A 20311-nucleotide genomic window follows, 5' to 3' on the forward strand; every position below is an offset into this window, starting at 1 on the left:
CTGTCTCTTTATTGAAATGAAGTGGTTTACTGATGTACAATATAGGCAGAAATGAACGAAATGACTAAACACATTAAAAGATAAAAATCAGCTTTATCCCTTCCAGCATTCTACCTTCCTATCACCTCCAGCTGTCTCTGTTAGAAGCTAAGACCAGAGCTGCCTAGCTCAGAATTCTCTCAGCTGAGCCCTAGGAAGAAGAGAGGAAAAGAGTGGGGAGGGGGAGAGGCCTAGTCATAGAGCCTCTGCTTTACATGCAGAAGGTCCCTGGCTCAATCCCCAGCATCTCCAGGTAATGGTTCCAAATAGTAAGGTATATGAAAGACCTGCTTCTGAGAACCTGGAGAGCCATTGGAGCCATTGCTGGTCAGAGGAGACAGCACTAACCTGCACTGTTTATTTTGAAGCATGTGTGGCTGCATGGTGCGCTGCTGTATCTTGCAACATTGCAACTGGTGGGCCATCTGGTGTGACTTTGCTGTGTGAACTTTGAATAGCCAATTACAAGTGTGTTGAAGGTTCTGTGTGTCCTTCCTTAGGTTCAGATTATGACTGTTATTCGGTCAACGGTGACGTCGAAGGCGAGAGTCAGACCGATTTTGATAAATCCTCAACAATCCCTCGCAACAGCAACATTGCCCAGAACTACCGCCGCATGATCCAGACGAAGCGGCCTGCTTCTACAGCGGGCCTGCCCACCGGCACCGCCCTGCCATCGGGTGCCACTCCGGGTGTGGCCACCATCCGCCGCACACCTTCCACAAAGCCCACAGTACGCCGAACCCTCTCCAACGCCGGTCCGATTCCCATCAGACCACCCATTGTCCCCGTCAAGACCCCCACGGTGCCTGACTCCCCTGGTTACACTGGCCCCACCCGGGTGGGCAGTGAGGAATGCGTTTTCTATGCCGACGATGCCTCGCCCAACGCCATGGACTTCTCCAAAGCCTCTCCCAAGAGGCTGAGCCTGCCCAACACAGCCTGGGGCAGCAACGTCATGGAGATCTCAGTGTATGCAGGGGCTGGGCAGCACCTCTCCACGGAGGAGGAAGACCAGCAGCTGGCAGCCAATCGCCACAGCCTGGTGGAAAAGATTGGTGAGCTGGTGGCCAGCGCTCATGCGCTTGGGGAGGGCCAGTTTCCTTTCCCAACTGCGTTGTCTACCCACGGCCCCGGGGAAGAGACTCCCGTCCCCCCGCCAGCGGCCTCTAGCGATCCCCCTGCCGAAGACATGTTAGTAGCGATCCGTCGGGGGGTGCGCCTCCGCAGGACCATCACCAATGACAGGTCAGCACCACGGATTTTGTGATGGCCTTTTCCCAGCTGCCTGTCCCGATGCCCTGCATGGAGTCAGGACTGAACCAGGAAACAACCAAGATGACAAAAAGAGATAGAAGAGAATTAACAAACTGCAAAAAGGCAAAGCCACTTTATGGACATAGCGTCGAAGGCTAGATTTAAATGGAGACTGTAACACCTTCGCTAACACGCTCGGAAGGGTACAAGCCCGGCACTGAACTGGTTTTGAAGCCTATTTTGTATGTTGTTTTTCAACAGCCACCCTCCCAGGTTTCCTTTCCCCCCACCCCATTCTGCACCTTCTTCCTGGCTTCTAGAAATCAGTTCCTGCCAGCATCACCCAGAGGCAATCTGTGTTGTTACGTGTTTGTCAGGGAGGAGTGAAAACTTGGACCGCATTTATCAGCTGTCGGGCACGCGTCACGCACGCAGCTGTAGTGCAACGCAGGGGACGTCTCCCACAAAAAGCGCTCGTGCCTCCTCTGAACAGATGCACCGTTAAGTCCTGTGCTGAAACCTTCCTTCCACTGTCGTCTTTTCTGTGTTCCTGCCATCTGTTTTTTGTATCCTCTGGTTCACAAAAAAAAGACTTCCTAGGTGGTTACATCAACACAAATGATTCCAGAGAATCTGGCCCCGTTCAAAGATGGCTCCTCGCAGCACAGCTGGACTTCAGGCTGGGCAAGCAGCTGCGAACAGGAGCCTCGTGAGAACGTGGCTGTCCCAGCAGAAGGAGCTCGCATTTCCCACCTGGGTGCAGCTAAGCTTTCGGCGTAGTTGTGGGTACAAAACTTTTGTGACGATCCTGATGGCACAGTGGGGAACGGGGTGGGTGGCTTCAGATCTGAATAAGGGTGCACTTTCCTTTTTACCAGCAATTCAGGAAAGCCAAGAGGCGGGTTTGTGTTGCCTTGCTCCAGTGATGCTCGCAATGCCTGGCCCAAATCTTTCCACATAGCCATGGCAGCAGTGCCCCAGGAGTGCAAGTGTGGCCACAGAATGCATATGGCTGAGGAGCCTGTAAGTTACATGTGGGTGTAGGTGGATGGATGATCAGCAGTGCTGCTGGGTAAAGTAGTCACAAGGAAGTGGAAGAGAAGTGCCTGTGGCACTTAAGGGAAGTGTGTGGGCAAGAGGGCCTATGGAAGCCTGCACAAGGATGGAACCATTCTCATGTGCATTCCTTCATTCTAGGATCAGTGCCACACAGAAAGCTGAAGCTCTTTGTAGAGAATAGCATTGGTTCGGATGAGCATGAATGGCTGCAGGGCTACTTTTTACAAATACTTTTGACAGCACTGAAAAGCGTCTTCCCCCTCTGGTAGGCAAAAGTATTTCCAGAGAGGGGGTGAGTGGCTGCTGCCGGCAGCATTGCCAAAGTAGATTATCCACCCAAAACCATTCCTTTGGTGATTCCTGGTTGGCTGGGATTGCCTATAGAAGTGTAGTGTCCTTTTCTTAAATAATTGGAAGGAACAAAGGATATCAAAATAGCTGTTGGAAGACAGAACGGCAGTGAATGTGTTGAAAAAAGCAAAGGGTTTTGGGGAGGGGGAATTGTTCTGTTCCCCCTCCGATTCTGAAAGCTAAGTTTGGACCTCAGAGAGAACAGGCAGATGTGGCACGGCCCTGTTTGAATACCTTCTTAGCATCTCTGGTTCCCAATCACAGTCCTGATCTTGGGAGTGAAATGGGCATTATTTTGACAATCAGTAGACTCCTTCAAATGTTTCATGACCTGAAGATGGAAGGTCAGCCACCAAAGCTGATACCTTGCTCACAATTGAGGACTCAGCAGGGGGTAGTCCTTGGTCTCACAGGGCTCTCAGCCCAAACCGAGTTGGGTTTCACAGCCAGCGACTAAATCCCTTATGTTCTTCTGGTGTCAGGTCACATGGGTCTGTAGGTGCTTGGGAGACTGTTGAGCCTACCCGTTGCCAGTGCAGATCCTACCCTAATGTGAGAAATGGGGTGTGTAGCCAAAACCAGCAGAGCTGTTTGCCTGATGCTCAAGCAAGATTTCTTTAAGCATTTCTCACCTTGGAAATTGGCTCACTTGTTCTGCTGTCCTTCAAGTACACTTTTGGAAGAGGAGGTGAGAGGAAGCACTAGCAGGTTTGGCTGCATAGGTTAGGGTCTACAGCTGATCAAGCGAGGTCTAGAGCTGGAACCGAGCCTATCTTTTCAGTCAGTAGAGTCTCCAGCTCCTGCACTCAGCTCCCCAGGAAGTCTAGGAATTAAAGGCAGCTGGCAAATGGCATGTGATGCTGGGAATGAGGAAACAGTTCTGAAAAGCAGAGGGTGAGGAGGTGGAAAGCAGAGGAAAAAGGCAGGTGGCTTACTTGAAGGTAGATGTTTGTGTATGTGTGCTGGGGTTGTGTTTGGCTAGGAAGGATATGGTGGCACCCAGCTTGCTGGAGAAGAAATGAGATTAAATTGGGGAGGCTGGCAGAGAGCAGGCCTGATCCACTGTGCTCTTTCATCTTTTTCTTGTGGAAGGAAAAAGTATTCTTACAGGTTTGGCTGTGTGCTACCAGGATAAGAGCATCAGCTAACACCCAGCTGCCCCACAGAGCAATACTTCCTCTAAGTGAAGTCTTGTGAGCAAAACTTCTACTTTGTGAGCTACTGCATAAACTAGTTTGCTTTGGGGCCATCCTTGAGCTAAGACAACCAGAGGCTAAAAAGCAGTGAGCTAGCTCACAGTAACTCAGCTTAGAGGGATCACTGCCACAGGTAGGAAGAGGTGCCAGCCTCATTTCCATTTTTGTTGGCCACAGTCCTGTTGAACATGCCAAAGACGCTGGCATGCAAACCATCCACCAATGCAAAAGAAAGCAGCCTGGGAAAAATTGGGAGTTGAGACCATTGTAGGAAATAGCTGCAGGCAAATGTCAGAAGAGTGTTTGCATAACTTAACCAAGCTCAACAGTGTTCTAGGAACACAGGGAGATAATTCCTGGCAAGAGCTACCACACAGCCACAGAGGGCCCAAACTTGTGGGCACATGACTGGGCACCAAACAATCTGGGCACAATCTTTGCTAGAGGCCTTTGAGAAAGCACACCTCTCCTCCCCTGTTCTTGCTGTGCCCACCTTCCCTCTCCCAGTGCTGGTGAAGCACAACACCTCCAGATGTACATAGCTCCAAAGCAGAAACCCCCAGCCTCCTCCCCACCTCCTGCTGATGGGGGGGGGGGGGGGTGGCGTATGTGTCATGTAACCCCTCTTCCTCTTTGACTGTTGTAGTAATAACAGTTTAGTTCTAACCTGCCAGCCCTCCTGTGCGCTCCAATGCTGTGTCATGACCAGAGATTACAACCGTGACAAATGTTTGCATTTTGCTTTTTATTTTTCATTTTTGTACAGAGAAAAAAAAACTCCTTTAAAATGTCTTTCAACTGACGTAACTATTCTGGTGCTGTTGTAACTTGTTCCTCTCTCTCGCTCTTTTTTAATTTATTTCCCCTGCCCCTTCTAGTACTCCCCTAGCCTTTCCCACAACTTTCTTTTTTCTTACTTAAAAGAATTATTCTACCCCCAACTTCCTCCTCCATTTAAAATAGTCACTGCTACAAGTAACGAATGCACTGTGAAGATTCCAGTATTAATAAAAGTCGTACTGTAATTAATACAAAGGGGTCTCTTCTCTCCATCTCCTCCCCCCACCCCGCCTGTGCTCTTTTCTTTTCCTGCCCTTTCTTGCCTGAGAAAGGAAGCACATAAGCAAAAAATGCCTACCCCATAGTCCCCATTCGGTAAGACAAACAATTGAAGTTATTTCTCCCACACATACTCTATTTAGTCTGACTTGAGATTTGTAGTTGTGGAAATGGGGTTTTTCTTTTGATGCAGCACATAAAATTTGCATACCTTGCTCGGTAAGACTTAAGTTCTTAGATGGTTTTCCAGTGAGAGCGCAAAGTCCTGAGAGAAGACAGCCCTTGATACTCTGCCCGTGAGAGAAGAAAAGCAGGAGGCAGACAACTGGGCCATACCAGCCCAGCCCTGCTGACCTGGCAATCAAGGCAGCCAAAATTCCCTAGACAAAGAGAATCCAGCCAGGACTGGCAAAGCAACTCCTCTACAATTGCATGGCCCCTCAAAGCAGCTGCCCTACCACAGGCCCCCTCCTGAAACCCTTCAGTGAACCACTGAATTTGAATCTCAGCCCCTGCCCAAGCCCTTCGCTGCCACAGTTCAGAAACTGCTGCTTTTTCCCCCTCGCTGCTCCCCCCTCCCAGGATAGAGGCTCAAGCAACATGCCCCCTTCCCTAACTGCTGCCTTTCATTACAATAGCGATTGGCTCCAGATGGGAGGAGGAAGCACACGCCAGCAGCTTGGAAAGCTCTAGAAAGCTGGAGCACTTCTCTCCACAGCTGGCCCATGCAGTCCCATGTGGGACTGCATAGAAGCCACGATGGAGAGAATTTGTTCAACCAGGACTCAGCATCAATAGGTGATCCAAGAGCTCCCTCCTTGGTTGAAGCAGAAATTTTAAAGACATTCTTGATACACTCCATCCCCTTCAAACAAAGCAAGCAGCTAGCTGATTATGTTGTTCCAAAAGCAGCTACAGAAGCTGATGACGACGTGTGTTCGTAACTTAAGTGCTATACAGCAGACTGTTTCTGCGTAGCCCAGTTTGACAAGCTTTGTATGTGGGGAAAGAATGAGGGCACTGTCCATACTCCCCATGCAGCAATCAAGATGGTAGAACCTGAATTTTGACTCTGCTGTACAGACAAGCCTGAAAAAGGCTAAGCTAGAAAGAATCCAATTTGTGCATGAATAAATGCCACATTCTGCAACCTGTGTTCCAGCAAGTTGCTTGTGACTTGGCTTTCTTACAACCTACAGCAGCCGCAAACTTGACATTCTAAACTTGATTGAAGAAAGCCAAGAAGCAACATTCATTATACCCTGCAACAGTCATTACACAGAGTAAAGCTGACCAGAGGTTAAGAGGGTCAGAAGTAGCAAGGGAAACAAAATGGCTATCTAGCCTGTTTCATTTAGGTGTTTTGTTTGTTTTTGTGAACAAGGACCCAGAAGCAGGTTAGCATTACAAATCAGGATTTATTTTTGTTTGTCCCCCAGGGATCCACGTCAACATATTTCATTTTGCTGACAACAAGCTTACCTGTCTACAGATCTGGCAGTTCTCCCTGTTTGACTTAAAGTGCCATTTGCACCCAACACTTCCCTAGGGCCCAGCAGACGACTCCCCCTTCTCTTCTCTGAGAAAGAATCAAGGTAGAAGGCTCATCTGAAAGTATGCAATGAACAAGTTTATCAACAAGGTTTTTAATTCGTGTGTCACAGTCATTATGAAAAAACAAGGCTCACATGAGCCATCTCTTCCAACAGACAAGAGCTGAATGTTTCACGAAATTATATTTACAAACGTGCACAGATCACACAGTACAAGGGTGAAGACTACAAGTTCCCCAGCTACTGGCCATGGAAGCAGGAGCACAAAGACCCAACTCCAGCCTGGCATCCCCACCCTACCCTGTCTTCTCAACAACTTACACTTCTGGGGGCTCACTCTGACAAGGAGAGGAAATGAGCATTTTGCCCAGGGCTGCAAAGACAGACAAGCAGTGTATGCAGCGAGTCAAATAACTTCCAAAAGGGCACGGGCAATCTGAAAAGCTCTTATGAGGGGTCCTGCAGCTTCTTGGGAGAGCCCAACCCACACCTAGAACGGCATGTACACAATATATGCATATGACACACTGGGACGCGGGGTCCAATAACCCAAAATAGAACAATCTGGTGGGAGGGTGGAGGATGTTATTCTCCACTGTGCATTTTTGGAACAGAGTCTTAGCCACGACCCAGAATGGACTCCTGCTTAGAAAGCATAGCGAGTGCGGATGTCCTCTAGCTTCTTGGACACCTCGGGTGGGGTCCTGTCCAGCTCTTCAGCCACGTTTTTCTGTTTGTTGGGTTCCATGGAGTTGAACTGCTCGCACAGATCCCCATCAATGACATTCTAGTGGGAGGAAGAAGGCAGCCATTTTAGAACCAGTATGTCCCATAGGCAAGCAATTAGTACCCTTGGGCAAAAACTCACAAAAGCTGAGAGATTCAAAGGAAAGACAAAAAGGACTGCCAAAAAGGTGCAAAAAGCCCCATCAAAGCCAACGTTAAGAATCGCAAACTCCTTTAAACTGATTCTATGTGCTCAACACATTTCAAAGAAAATGCTGTTAGAGGAGCAAAAAACCAGATCAGTCTGTTCACATCATGCTAAGATATTGATGAGATGGTGATGCAGAAAGCACAACATACCCTTACTATATTTTTCTCCTCCCCCCCCCCCAGGAATTCCAGGTTTGTCACGTGAAGGCAGGCAATGGCAAACCACCTCTGAACTTCTCTTGCCTTGAGAACCCTACAGGGTCACCATACATTGGCTAAGACTTGGCGGCACTTTCTACCACCACCCCTTCCTTGGAGAATGGGGGGCTCCCAGGTAGCCATTCATCCATGCTCTGAAAAACAGGTTTCCTACCTGTAACTGATGATCTTCGAGTGGTCATCTGTGCAGTCACACTGATGGGAGTAAGGCGCCTGCGCCGATCTCGATCGGTAAACTTAAAAAGCTGCGGATTTCCGCGCCAACGTCCCAGTGCGCATGCCCAGGAGCCCCCACCACGCATGCTCACTGAGACGGGCACGGACATCCCGCCAGTTCCTTCTGACCGCCACGTCAGCCCAGTGATGGACCGGTCGCAGCGGGGAAGGAGGGCGGGGAGTGTGACTGCACAGATGACCACTCGAAGATCATCAGTTACAGGTAGGAAACCTGTTTATCTTCTTCGTGGTCTCTGTGCATCACACTGATGGGAGACTAGCAAGCCAAGACCATACCTGGAGGCGGGTGCCACGGTCCATCAGCAGGAAGCAGACTCTAACACCGCTCGGCCCAGCGCCGATTCGCGACGGCTTCGTAGGTCCAACGCGTAGTGGCGTACGAAGGTATGTCCAGAGGACCAGGTTGCAGCCCTGCAAATGTCCTGCAGTGGGACGCCTCGCATGAAGGCCGCTGAAGTCGCCATCGCTCGGGTAGAATGGGCCTTGATGGGCCCAGGTAAGGGCCTCTTGCGCAGCAGATAACAGAGCTTAATAGTCTCCGTTATCCATTTGGACAGCCTCTGGGCCGATATTTTATGCCCCAGGGAAGGCTGGGCGTAGGACACGAAGAGCCTAGGGTCTTTCCGGAAAGGCCTGACGCGGTGCAGGTAGAAAGCTAGCGCCCTCTTTACGTCCAGGGCGTGCAGCCTACGCTCGTCCTCATTAGACGGGTTGGGAAAGAAGACTGGAAGGCACGTCTCCAGGTCCAGGTGAAAAGCCGACACTACCTTCGGGAGGAAGGTGATATCGGGCCGCAGACGAACTCCCTCCTCAGAAAAACATAAGTAGGGGGGGTCGCAGCGCAAAGCTGCCAGCTCCCCCACTCGTCGAGCCGAGGTTATGGCCACCAGGAACGCCGTTTTCCAGGCTAGCAGTTGAAGAGGACACGTAGCCATGGGCTCGAAGGGTCTCCCCGAGAGGGCTTGCAGAACCAGAGACAGTTCCCAGGCGGGCGCCAGATGTTTAACAGCTGGATACAGTCTGATAGCCCCTCTGAGGAAACGTTTAGTGTCCCGATGGGCAAACACAGTACGCCCATCCACTTGCGAGTGGTGAGCAGAAATGGCCGCAAGGTACACGCGAACAGAGGATACCGAGAGCCCCTTGTCCAGTAAGGAGAGTAGGAAGTCGAAGACGATCGGCAGGCCCGCCGTCATAGGGTCACCCGTACGGGAGGAAGAGAAGCGGACGAACACTCCCCATTTATAGGAGTACGCTCTACGAGTGGAGGGTTTCCTGCTATTCAGCATCACAAACTGGGCCCTTTCCGACCATGACCTTACTGGAGCCGCCAAGCCGTCAACTTCAGTTGCGGTATGTCGTGGTGTACCACCTGCCCTCCGTGCAGTAGCAGCAGGTCCGGGGCCTGCGGGAAGTGGTGGTACACCCCGCCGGTCAGGCGAAGGAGCAGGGGGAACCAGTGCTGTCTGGGCCACCAGGGAGTTACAAGGATGCCCTTCGGCCGCTCCCGGATGACTTTCTGGATCACCCTGGTGATCAGGGGCAGCGGGGGAAAGAGATAAACCTTGTGCCTCGTCCAGGGCACAAGGAGGCCGTCCCCGAGGGACAGCGGATCCACTCCGCCCCTGCAACAGAAGAGAGGGCACCTCCTGTTTGCCCTCGTGGCAAACACGTCGAGCTCCGGGAATCCCCACGTCAGGAAGACAGGACGCAGAAAAGTCCAATTGAGCTCCCATTCGTGCCCGGCGGCGCCCCCCCGACTGAGGAAGTCCGCCTGGGTGTTCAGGTTCCCAGGAAGGTGGGTGGCGACCAGCGAAGCCCCTAGGGCGATGCACAAGTCCCACAGAGCTACGGCTAGGCCACAGAGTCGGCGGGAGACCGTGCCGCCCTGTCGGTTGACGTACGCCATAGCTGTAGTATTGTCCGTAAGAACTGCCACCGTTCTGTTCCGCAGGAACTTGTGAAAGGATCTCACTGCGTGAAAGATCGCCAAAAGCTCCAGGAAGTTGATGTGATTGCCTGCCTGGGATAAAGCCCATCGGTCCCCCACACAGAGTCCGTTCATATGCGCCCCCCAGCCCCACAGGGAGGCGTCCGTGGTGATGGTGAGGGTCGGAGGTTCCTTGTGAAAAGGAGCCCCTTCTAATAGATGGGCCTTCCGCGTCCACCAGTCGAGGGAATGCAAGATCTCTGGGGGAAGCGACAGGCGGCGTTCTGGCGAATCCCTCCCGGTCTTGAAATGAGCCAGAAACCATAGTTGAAGAGGCCTCATGCGAAGCCTCGCGAAGACCAACACCGCTGTGGTGGCGGCCATGAGGCCTAGTAGGCGCTGAAGCTGGCGAGCGGTGGCCACAGGGCACTCCTGGAGAGCCCTCACCGCCCGAATGATGTCTTCCGCCCGGTCCGGTGGGAGGAAAGCCCTGCAAACCCTGGAGTCCAGAATGGCACCGATAAACTGGACCCTCTGTGAGGGTTGGAGACGGGATTTTTTGTGGTTCACCTGCAGGCCCAGGTTCTGCAGCAACGTGAGGGTAGTGGTGATGTGACACAGCAGAGTCTCCCGAGACGGAGCGACTAGCAGCCAGTCGTCGATATACGGAAACAGGGTGATGCCCTGAAGCCGTAGAAACGCTGCAATCACGACCATAGTCTTTGTAAAGACCCTGGGGGCCGTAGAAAGGCCAAACGGGAGGGCCCGATACTGGAAGTGATCCGAGCCGACAGAAAAACGAAGGAATTTTCGGTGGAGGGGATGAATAGACACATGAAAGTAGGCGTCCTTCAGATCCAGTGTGGCCATCCAATCCCCTTGGTTCAGGAGGGGGAGGATGTTCGGCAAAGATGTCATCCGAAACTTGAGGTAGCTTATGAACAAATTTAGGGCCCGGAGGTCCATAATGGGCCGCAGGCCACCATCCCGCTTGGGCACTATAAAGTATCGGGAGTAAAAGCCTAGGCGGTGCTGGTCTGAAGGTACGCGCTCGATCGCATCCTTCTGAAGGAGGGATACGACCTCTTCTTTCAACACGTCCGTAGGGGTGGTGGAAACGAACGTCGGTGTGACCGGGCGTTGACAAAACTCGATGATATAGCCTCTTCGAACGATGCCGAGGACCCATTTGTCCGTCGTAATAGTCTCCCAAGCTTCCAAATATGGGAAGAGGCGGGTACGGTACAAGGAGGGGGAAGGGAGGAGGGCCGGGAAGCAGTCAAAGGCCCTGCTTGGGTTGCTTGGAACCCTTCTGCCTAGAAGACTGTCCAGCCGGAGGAGAATACTTTGGCTTGGGCGTATATTGCTGTTTAGAGTACGGGGAGGCAGACTTGGGGCGCCATGATTGGTCCGGCGACTTGGGAAATGGTTTCCGGTTCCAAGGTTTCGGTGTCTGTCGTTTGGACTGAGGTCGTGCCGCAGAGACTCCCAGGTTCCTCGATGTTTTGATACTCTTATCTATTTCCTGCAACACCGAGTCGGTGGTTGCACTGAACAAGCCAGAGCCGTCGAATGGTAAGTCCTCTATATAGGCCTGGGTATCATGTTGGAGGGCCGTGGACCTAAGCCAGGAGTGGCGACGAAGGGCAATAGCAGTTGTAAGTGTTTTCGCGCAAGTGTCGCCCGAGTGTTTGGAAGAGTTCAGTTGTTGCTTTGCTAGCAACATACCCTCTTTCTGCAGTCTCCGGAGGGCAGTTTTAGTCTGATCCGGGAGGCTAGGAAGAAGTGTGGACACCTGGTCCCAGAGACCATACTGGTAACGGCTCATACAGGCCGCGTAGTTGGCGATTTTGAAGCCCAGCGAACCTGTAGAATACAGCCTTCTGCCTATGGAGTCTAATTTCTTCCCCTCCTTATCGGGAGGAGTGGAATGCGTCTTCTTGGCGCGTGAAGACAAAGAAACGACAATGGAGTTAGGACGAGGGTGGTTGTGCAAGAACTCTGCACCAGCTTCCTGGATCCGGTACATATGATCCAGGCGTCTAGACGACACAGGTGTCGAAATGGGTTTGTCCCATGAGGCTTTGGCGGTGTGCATCATGACGTTAGTCAAAGGTAGCGCCACTGCGGTGGAAGTATCCCTCTGAACGATATCGAAGACCGTGTCGGTAACGATCGGTTCGGGTTGCACAGTGGTGAGCGACAGTGACTGCGCCATGCGCTTTACCAAGTCCCCGTATGATTTTAAGTCCTCCGAGGGGGAAATGGGCTGCTCCTCGAAGGTCTTCGGTGAAGGGGAGGGTTGTCTCGGCGAAGAAGTATCCTGTTCATCAGCCGATGAATCATGCGACCTAGGTGATCGCGCAGGTGACTCCGAACGATCCGAGAGATGCGGGTCGGGTGGAGACACCGGGGTCTTTGGTTTTGGCTTCTCTGTTGGGGCTCGGTGCCGAACTGGTGATGAGGTGTCCTCGACGTCGGGAGCCTTCGACACCGACGCGGAGGCTGTGCGACGCGGGGGACGGTACGACGTCCGAGACCGGTAGGAAGCCTCGGAAGATTGGTCCCACTCAGGTTGACGAGGAAGGAGCCACGGGAAAGAAGGCTGCATGGGGTAGGCCCCATATAAATATTGCCACTGTCTCTGGTCCCATGGAACCTGGGCAGGGTCTCGGCGTCGAGGGGATCGGCTCCTAGGCGAACGGTCCTTAATGTTCTCCTCTCGGTCCCGAGGGGGTGGACTGCGGGGAGCTCGAGGGCGAGGCCGAAACGGTGGTTCGATGTCGGGACGCTGGCCGGGCTCGATCTCCTGGTCGGAGTCGGAGGAAATGACGAGCTCCGTCGACATCGAGGTGATTGGTCGAATCGGCGAGGCAAGCAGCTTAAGCGGCGGTATGATCAGAGCCGTCGGGTCCTGCGGAGAGGTGGGAGCGATGAAGGACGAGGATTTAGGCTTTGGCTTATCCAGCCTTTTTGCCTTCTTCTTCTTCTTCTCGCTCGCTACGCCCATATCCTCTTTAGGCCGCTTAGCTGGCATAGAGGAGTCCGACAGAGGGGCCGAGGCAGCGCGTTTGGCGTGCCGTTCGGCGTCGGAAAGCGGGCGTTCGACATCGACCACCGACGATGTCGACGTCGATGGTGGGTCGGTAACGACGGGCTGGTCTGCCCTCTCCGCCGATGAACAAACCGGAGACAGAATTTGTTCCATGAGGGCCGCCGCAAGTCTCGCTGCTCGGTTCTTCCGGGTTTGTCTCGAGAATTTTGCACAGTGTGTGCAAGAGTCTGGGCGATGCCGTTCTCCCAAGCACAGGAGGCAGAGTGAGTGCCCGTCAGGTGGAGCTATCTTGCTCCCGCACTTGGAGCACCGCCGAAAAAATCCCCACCGCCTTTCCATGCGCCAGAAGGCGGGAAGACGGGGAAGAGGGGGGGGGGGAAGGAGCAAAATTAACGCGCTCCGCCCGAACGCCCCCGAAAAAACACTAACACTAACTAAAACCTAAAACTAACACTATAAAACTAAGCTACAGCTAGCTATACTAAATCCAAAGAAAGGGAAAAAAGTTCACCGACCGAAGCAAGTAGATCGACTGATCAGCGCGGCGGTCAGAAGAGAACTGGCGGGATGTCCGTGCCCGTCTCAGTGAGCATGCGTGGTGGGGGCTCCTGGGCATGCGCACTGGGACGTCGGCGCGGAAATCCGCAGCTTTTTAAGTTTACCGATCGAGATCGGCGCAGGCGCCTTACTCCCATCAGTGTGATGCACAGAGACCACGAAGAAGATTAGCACTAGGCCTCCTTATAGCTTCAGCACAGTGCCTGCATCAGATGCCTTGAAGTCATGCTCTGAGGTGGACGGCCAACAGCAGGCAGGTTGTACCGCCTGGTTACTTGCTAGGATAGAAGCCAGAAGCCCCAGTTTGCCATCATGGCTGCCCCTTCCTGGGTGTGCAGGCAATCTTGAAGACGAATGCATTCTTGCACACACAAAATGGCCACATTTACAGGTACCCACTACTGCTAGTCCAAGGGTATAGGGAGGCTGCTGGGAAGGAGGGGGCTCTTGCCTCATGAAAGGAAGGGCTGAGCCATCGCACTTAGCATACCTTTGAATGCTGTGAAGCTGCCTTCTATCAGCTAGGCTTGTCTACTCTAAATGGCAGTGGCTCTCCAGTACAGAAAGGCTGTTCCCATTACCCACTACCTGATCCTTTCAGTTGGAGATTGCAGCAACAAGCCAGTCTCTTCTGCACACAAAGCAGATGTTCTAGTTTTGGTCTTTGATCGCTTTATTTAAGCTGCCTTATAGCAAGCAAGACAGACCACCAGATATTCAAGGGTTAATATTTTCTGACAGTGCCTTTCCGGGATACCTTTTAAACTGAAAATGCCAGGGAATGAATATGGAACCTTCTGCCTGCAAAGCAGATGCTCAAGCTGGGCAGCATGTCCCCTCCCTATTTACCCGGAGGGGCCCCGCAGGGAGGGAAACCACTGAGCCCAAGCCCCTCCCCACTGCAGGTCAGTTCAGAACCTGGCCTACCTTTACGGGAAAATAATAAGAGCGGAAGCTGAGATGGTCCCGTCCGCAAAGAGGAGGGTGCTCAGACCGGAGGTGCATCTCAACGTGCTGGAAGAAGTCATGATCCTGAAGGCAGCAAAGAACAAGGCAACAGTTTCTCAAAAGTCAAAATGACATAACAGAGCTCAGGAGGAAAGAACGTGCTCAGCTCCACTCTCTTATCCCCCTACTACTCCACTCTGGTTCTCTTCCTACATAGATGGAAGAATTTGGGAAAGCTGGTAACAGATTTCCTGCAGGAAAAATTGTTTGTTCTTTTTAAAGTGAGAAGTACATATTTAAAAACTGAATGACTCTTCTTCCCAGAAAAATTGTATCCAATTTTTGCTGCCCTTCTACAGAAGTATAAACAGCACAACAATAGCCTTGAAATCAGGTCAGAAAAGAACTTTTAAAATCACCCCTAGAATACTGAAAAACTTTTAAAATAATTGGAGATATGAACAAGTGTTCTCTCTTTGCACATACAGCATAAAAGCAAGGAAAGCCTTAACAGCTTAGCATGGCAAAAAACCCTAGTATTCAGTTAAATTTTATGTATGCAGTTTGCAATGTAGGCATCATTAAAAATAAGAAACCTTTTCAACCCTAACCCCCTGCTTCACAAAGGAAAAATAATTATGTCTGACACACAAAAGGCTTCATTTTGAAGGGGTTTCTTTTTTATACTGCAAGAACCACGGAAGGCGCACGCGCACACACACACACACACGTTTCTTTCTGTTGATATTTTGAAACAATTCTGAAGAACCCCAGATTCTAACATCATGGGGTCTGCTCTGTTAAGCATTTCAAGTAACACAGAAACCCAAAATTCAGGGAACTTTTTGGCAGGCTTTATAACCATCACTAGTTATAAGCTCCAAGCTCAGCCTGCAAGTGACCCTCTCCAAAACAGTAAAAAAAAAAGGGGGGGGGGGAGAACTGGAAAATATAACCTACTGTGTGTAAGAATTGGGAACTTCAGAGGCCTTATGTGGGACAGTGAAATCTGCTAAAGTCTATAGCACCACTGAGGTCTGTTCCAACCTGCAGTGTTGACACAACAATCCTTATTTAATGTGGGTGGAGCTGGCTGGCACTTATGTCAACAAAAGCTGTCAGGATCAGCTTCTGCCTATGGAGGAGGCACAGCAGGCAGGCCAGGAGAGCCAAACACTGCCTCCTGGGGAGTTGGAATTACAAGCAAACCAGAACCACCAGAAAAGCAAAGCTGAACATCCAAGCAAATGCCTCCCTTCCCTCTGAAGCAGGAACCTTTCAAAACTGAGCAGGATGCAGCACAATCCCCTCCCTTGTTCTTACTTCGTGTGATGTGAATGGGACTAGAATGCCGATGCCGCCTGACAAGGTGGTGTAGACAAGTGATTCGGAGCCCCCCGGGATCAGCGTGGTCTTCTGCAGAGACAGCACTGTTTCTCCGACATGGTAGTTCATAATCACCTCTGCCTGGAAGTCAGACAAGCAAGACCTTCAGGAGACAGCTCAGGCTCCTCTCATGCACAGCCTGCCTTACCATCCCCAGTTCACCACAGAGGCACATGCTCCTTTGAGAGGAGCAACAATAGCCAAGACATCTGCTCATGGCAGCACCTTCATTCTCAGAAGGCTTTCCCTCACTACAGCTGAAAGACAAAGTCCCACAGAGGCTGCGCTGCTTGGATCCCTGAGAACGGGCCATGCCTTTTAATGCATTTTTCCGCAGACATTTTTTTTTAATACACTACAAAAGGATTTCTTTATCAATACACACCAACAACCCACCCAAGAACTGACCCACGAAAGCAACAGTGTTCCTGCCCCACAGTCACCTTCTGCGAAGCTCCGTTGAGAAGCCCTCGGTCCCACAAAGCTTTGTTGCCAGTTGGATCTTCGTCTACCTCATCATTCGTGTTGGGAGGCAGCCTCACCTATGTCAGAGAACAAACCAAAATGAGGCCCATGGCAAGAACTGCAAGAGGTTAGTGGGGGTAAATGGAGAATCGCTCAACCCAATGGAAGATGCAGCAAAAGCAAGCCTCAGTCCTCAGAAGCCAAGGGATTACTGGCTCACAGTTTGGCAACAGCCGAGAGCATTTCCACACTATCCCAGTTTCTCTTGCTGGCCATTCTATGGAAATAAAAGGGCAGCCCCTTCTCAAGGGGAAGTCCTCAAAGCAAGACTCACCACACAAATGTTGCCAAACTTGTCAGCTCCGGCCACAGTGTCATAGTCCAGGAGGCAGGCAGTGGTGACCCAGCGGGGGTGGGTGTCGTCTGCAAAGATGATGAGCTGATTCTCGTTCCTCTTGTAGCGCACCCAGATGAAGCTCTCCTGGACGTCCGAAACAATCACCCGGTGCCCAATGGTCTGGATCCCGCAGATGTAGTTGGCAATGTGCTGGTTCAAAGGAAAGCAAGCCAGACGCGCAAATAAAGACCAGGAAGGGGTCTCTCCTTCATCACAAGAGCCTGCTTAAATGCAACTCCTACCTAGGGGTCCCTAAGTCCATCCCTGACACAAGTATACAAATGGATCTAAAAAAACCCTGCTATCTAGACTCAGTCAAGGCTAGCACTTAAATCACTGCAGATGAGTAGGAAATTACCTCTGCTCTGAAGTTTACTAGACAGTGGGAAGTTGGGATCAGCAACTGCAATGAAAATTATTGGACTGCAACAGTTGCTTGGCTCCCTCTTCCCATGCCTGCACCTGACAACATGCTGCTTCAGTGGTTCCTTCAGCACCGCAGAAGGGACCAGAGCAAATGTTAGCTCACTATTAAAAGGATATCTTTCTCTACTGATGGAAAAAGGGAGGCATCTGCTACAGACGCCTGCTTCACGGATTTACACAACCAAAATCCAGTGATCAGTATGACAGAAGAAGCAGGTTAGCAAGGTGCATGCTGCGAATAAATGTTGTTTAGTGTGCTTTTTCACATTTTTCACATCCTGTGGCAGTCTACCTTGGGAAACTATTTTGCTGTTAGTTGTATCCAGGAGGCCTCCTAGCCGTTGCTGCTGTTTTTTCAACTCATAGGCATGAAGCCCAACATCAAATGCTGTTAAAAGTGTCTCTGTCAAAATTCAGGTAGGGGGATCTTTGGCTCTTAATGTTGAAAATAATGACCTTGTCATGCAGAACAGCCCCCTGCACTCATCACAAAATTAGTTATGGTGGAAAATAATGATTATAAGAAAGATGCATTGTTCTATGTAGACTTCTAAAAGGTAAAACGGGATGTCAATTTGTTATAAGCTGTTAGAATGTGTTTTACACATATTATAGTATGATATCTTCCCATTACAGTACTGTTCTTTCTTTAGATCTGTGTGTCTAGTAAAATGGCACAACTGCCATTTCCCCTTCTATAATGCTCTAGTTTAATAAAGTTTTCCTGCTTAAGAGGTCACAATGTGTTTCAATCTCCCCCTCAAGCTAGCATGCACACTCAAGGGAAGAGCTGAAGTACATGTTCAGGGTGTTAATCTTATCAAACCATGCAGCTTAGGGATAGATATGGCATGAAACAATTCAAATAACACATCTCCTGAAAGGTTCACAAGTTAGTAAGATAAGTTGGGGTACAAGTGTCTTGAAAATTCACTGCTATCACTGTTTAAAAGTTTTGCATGATCCTGATGTCAATTTGCCTAAATTTGTTTATGCTTTTGCCTGTCTGTAAAGTTGCCTGCATCATGAACTTTCTTAGGAATATATGCTTTCTCTGAGCAAAAGCTGCCCTGGCATTTTCAAGGGAGGTGGTTTGATTAGGTCGTCTCTGCGTTTGGTGATCTTTGTGAGTTCCTTAGTTTCAAATCTACTGTCTCTTTGGCAGACTTGCTTTTAAAAACAGTTTCCCATGGCATAGTTAAAATTCCAAAGCGGTGCATTTTGGTAAAATGTATATCTTAAATTCTTTTACTTTTTCACAATCCCCAGAACTCTGATGGTGTTTTTCTCCCATTGTACATTAGATAGCATATTTTTATGGACAACACTGTGTCTCTCCAATGCTGTATCTGAAGAAGACCCGTGTACATTTTTAAAAAGTGATAAAGTTTTAACATGTATGCATTTGTGCAATGACATAAAAGCTGCATGGTAAGAGAAAAATGTTAAAAGTTGAGAAAACCTCATTCGGAGTGTGTATTTATAGATTATAAACTTCTAATAACTGCAAAAACCTCTTTGAGAAGACTGCACTAGGCCTGCTCTGCAAGGCTGATTGTCTGATTTTTTAAAAATCATTTTCATACAGCTCTATGCAGACCGTAATTTTATTTTAAAAATCCTTGCTGCTCTCCCAAGCATACTGTGAAACAGCAGGAGACTCTTAAAAAGTTTTCATGTGGTTTGTTAGCACGCTCCCATGTTGCAGAAGGGCTCACCCTTTGGCTGAGTAGTTTTGAATCCCTCCTTCATTTTATTTTTAAAACAACCCTTTGAGGTAGACTAGGATGCGTGTTTTGGCTTAAGGTCACAAACACACTTAAAATATATTATTTTGTTGTCCAAAATTAATCATGTTTTGAAGAGGCCTGCGCAACATCCTCTCCTCCCAAACTCCTGTTTAGGGAGAAAAACAGGTTGCTTACCTGTAACTGATGATCTTCGAGTGGTCATCTGTGCAGTCACACACATGGGTCTTGCCGCAGGCAACGGATCCATACCTCGGAGCTCCAATAGCTCGCCTATAGCGTCTTTTGGCGCGCTTTCCTCCCGCCCTGGGGAGCAGGCAGCGACCGCGCATGCCTGGAGCAGGGGGAGAGCGCCCATTCCACTCAGTTTCTTCCAGCCGCCGTTGGCACTGACACTATACAAGGTTAAGCAACAATTACAAGAGGCCAGCAGCGGGGAAGGCTGGGTGGGCGTGTGTGACTGCACAGATGACCACTCGAAGATCATCAGTTACAGGTAAGCAACCTGTTTATCTTCTTCGTGGTCTCTGTGCAGTCCCACACATGGGTGACTAGCCAGCTAAATGACCTGGAGGAGGGTGCTGGTAAAAGAAGGTTAGTCACGTAATCCAAACACATCATATGCAACCACATTATATCATGTAACGTAGAGATGGAAGCGGATGCACTCACCCTTAGCTTCAGTGGAAGATAGATCTGAGGACCGCTTGACCGAAGGAGGCGTCCCGTCTCGCACGAACGTCTAAGGCATAATGGGAGACGAACGTGGATGGAGAGGACCACGATGCAGCCGCACAAATGTCCTCTAGGGAGACGCCCTGCAGAAAGGCCGAAGACGTCGAGACCGCTCTAGTAGAGTGGGCCTTAAGACCTTTGGGCAAAGGCTGTTTAGCCAGTTCGTAGCACAACCTGATGGCACTAACTACCCATTTAGACAGTCGTTGGGTAGAAATTTTGTGTCCCTTGTGAGGGTTCCCGTAGGCCACAAACAGATTAGGGTCCTTACGGAAAGGTTGTGTACGATCAAGGTAGAAAGATAAAGCCCTTCTAACGTCCAAAGAATGTAGGGCTCGTTGTCCCTGGTCGGATGGGTTGGAGAAAAACGTTGGTAGAGAAGTTGAGGTTGATAAGTGGAACTGGGAGACAACCTTGGGCAGGAACGCAGGGTCCGGTCGCAAAACAACTTTGTCCCTGTGGAAGATAGTGTAGGGAGGATCGTGACGGAAGGCGCATAAGTCACTTGCCCGTTTACCTGAGATAAGGGCTACGAGTAATGCTGTCTTCCAGGAAAGAAGGTTGAGGTCTATGGTAGCCATAGGTTCAAAGGGAACTTTCATCAAGCAGGAAAGGACTAACGATAAACTCCAAGTCGGAACAAAGGGCTTAACAGGTGGATTGAAGTGCAACATGCCCTTAAGAAAGGACTTAGACAAAGGATGGGAGAACACAGTTCTGCCGTCAACCGGGTTGTGGAAAGCAGAAACTGCAGAAA

At 50.3% G+C, this 20311-nt stretch overlaps 2 protein-coding genes across 5 annotated transcripts in view; one reads left to right on the forward strand and one right to left on the reverse strand.

Annotated features, from left to right (window-relative positions):
- Positions 1–1385, forward strand: part of MTSS2 (MTSS I-BAR domain containing 2) — an 84198-nt gene extending 82813 nt beyond the window's left edge. For all 4 annotated transcript variants that reach the window (XM_060253980.1, XM_060253981.1, XM_060253982.1 and 1 more), the window contains one exon: positions 540–1385. In XM_060253980.1, coding sequence (XP_060109963.1) covers positions 540–1309 — 770 coding nt within the window. In that variant the 3' untranslated portion in view covers positions 1310–1385. The remainder of the gene's footprint in view (positions 1–539) is intronic.
- Positions 1386–6591: 5206 nt separating this feature from the next.
- The window catches only part of SF3B3 (splicing factor 3b subunit 3), a 55336-nt gene continuing 41616 nt past the window's right edge, over positions 6592–20311 (reverse strand). The window contains exons 22-26 of the mRNA XM_060254488.1: positions 16583–16795; positions 16227–16325; positions 15721–15864; positions 14377–14481; positions 6592–7301 (exon numbers count right to left, since the gene is read on the reverse strand). Of these exons, the coding sequence (XP_060110471.1) occupies positions 7161–7301; positions 14377–14481; positions 15721–15864; positions 16227–16325; positions 16583–16795 (702 nt within the window). The 3' untranslated portion in view covers positions 6592–7160. The remainder of the gene's footprint in view (positions 7302–14376; positions 14482–15720; positions 15865–16226; positions 16326–16582; positions 16796–20311) is intronic.

Source organism: Heteronotia binoei, chromosome 14, assembly GCF_032191835.1.
Source record: "Heteronotia binoei isolate CCM8104 ecotype False Entrance Well chromosome 14, APGP_CSIRO_Hbin_v1, whole genome shotgun sequence".
Classification (NCBI taxonomy): Eukaryota; Metazoa; Chordata; class Lepidosauria; order Squamata; family Gekkonidae; genus Heteronotia; species Heteronotia binoei.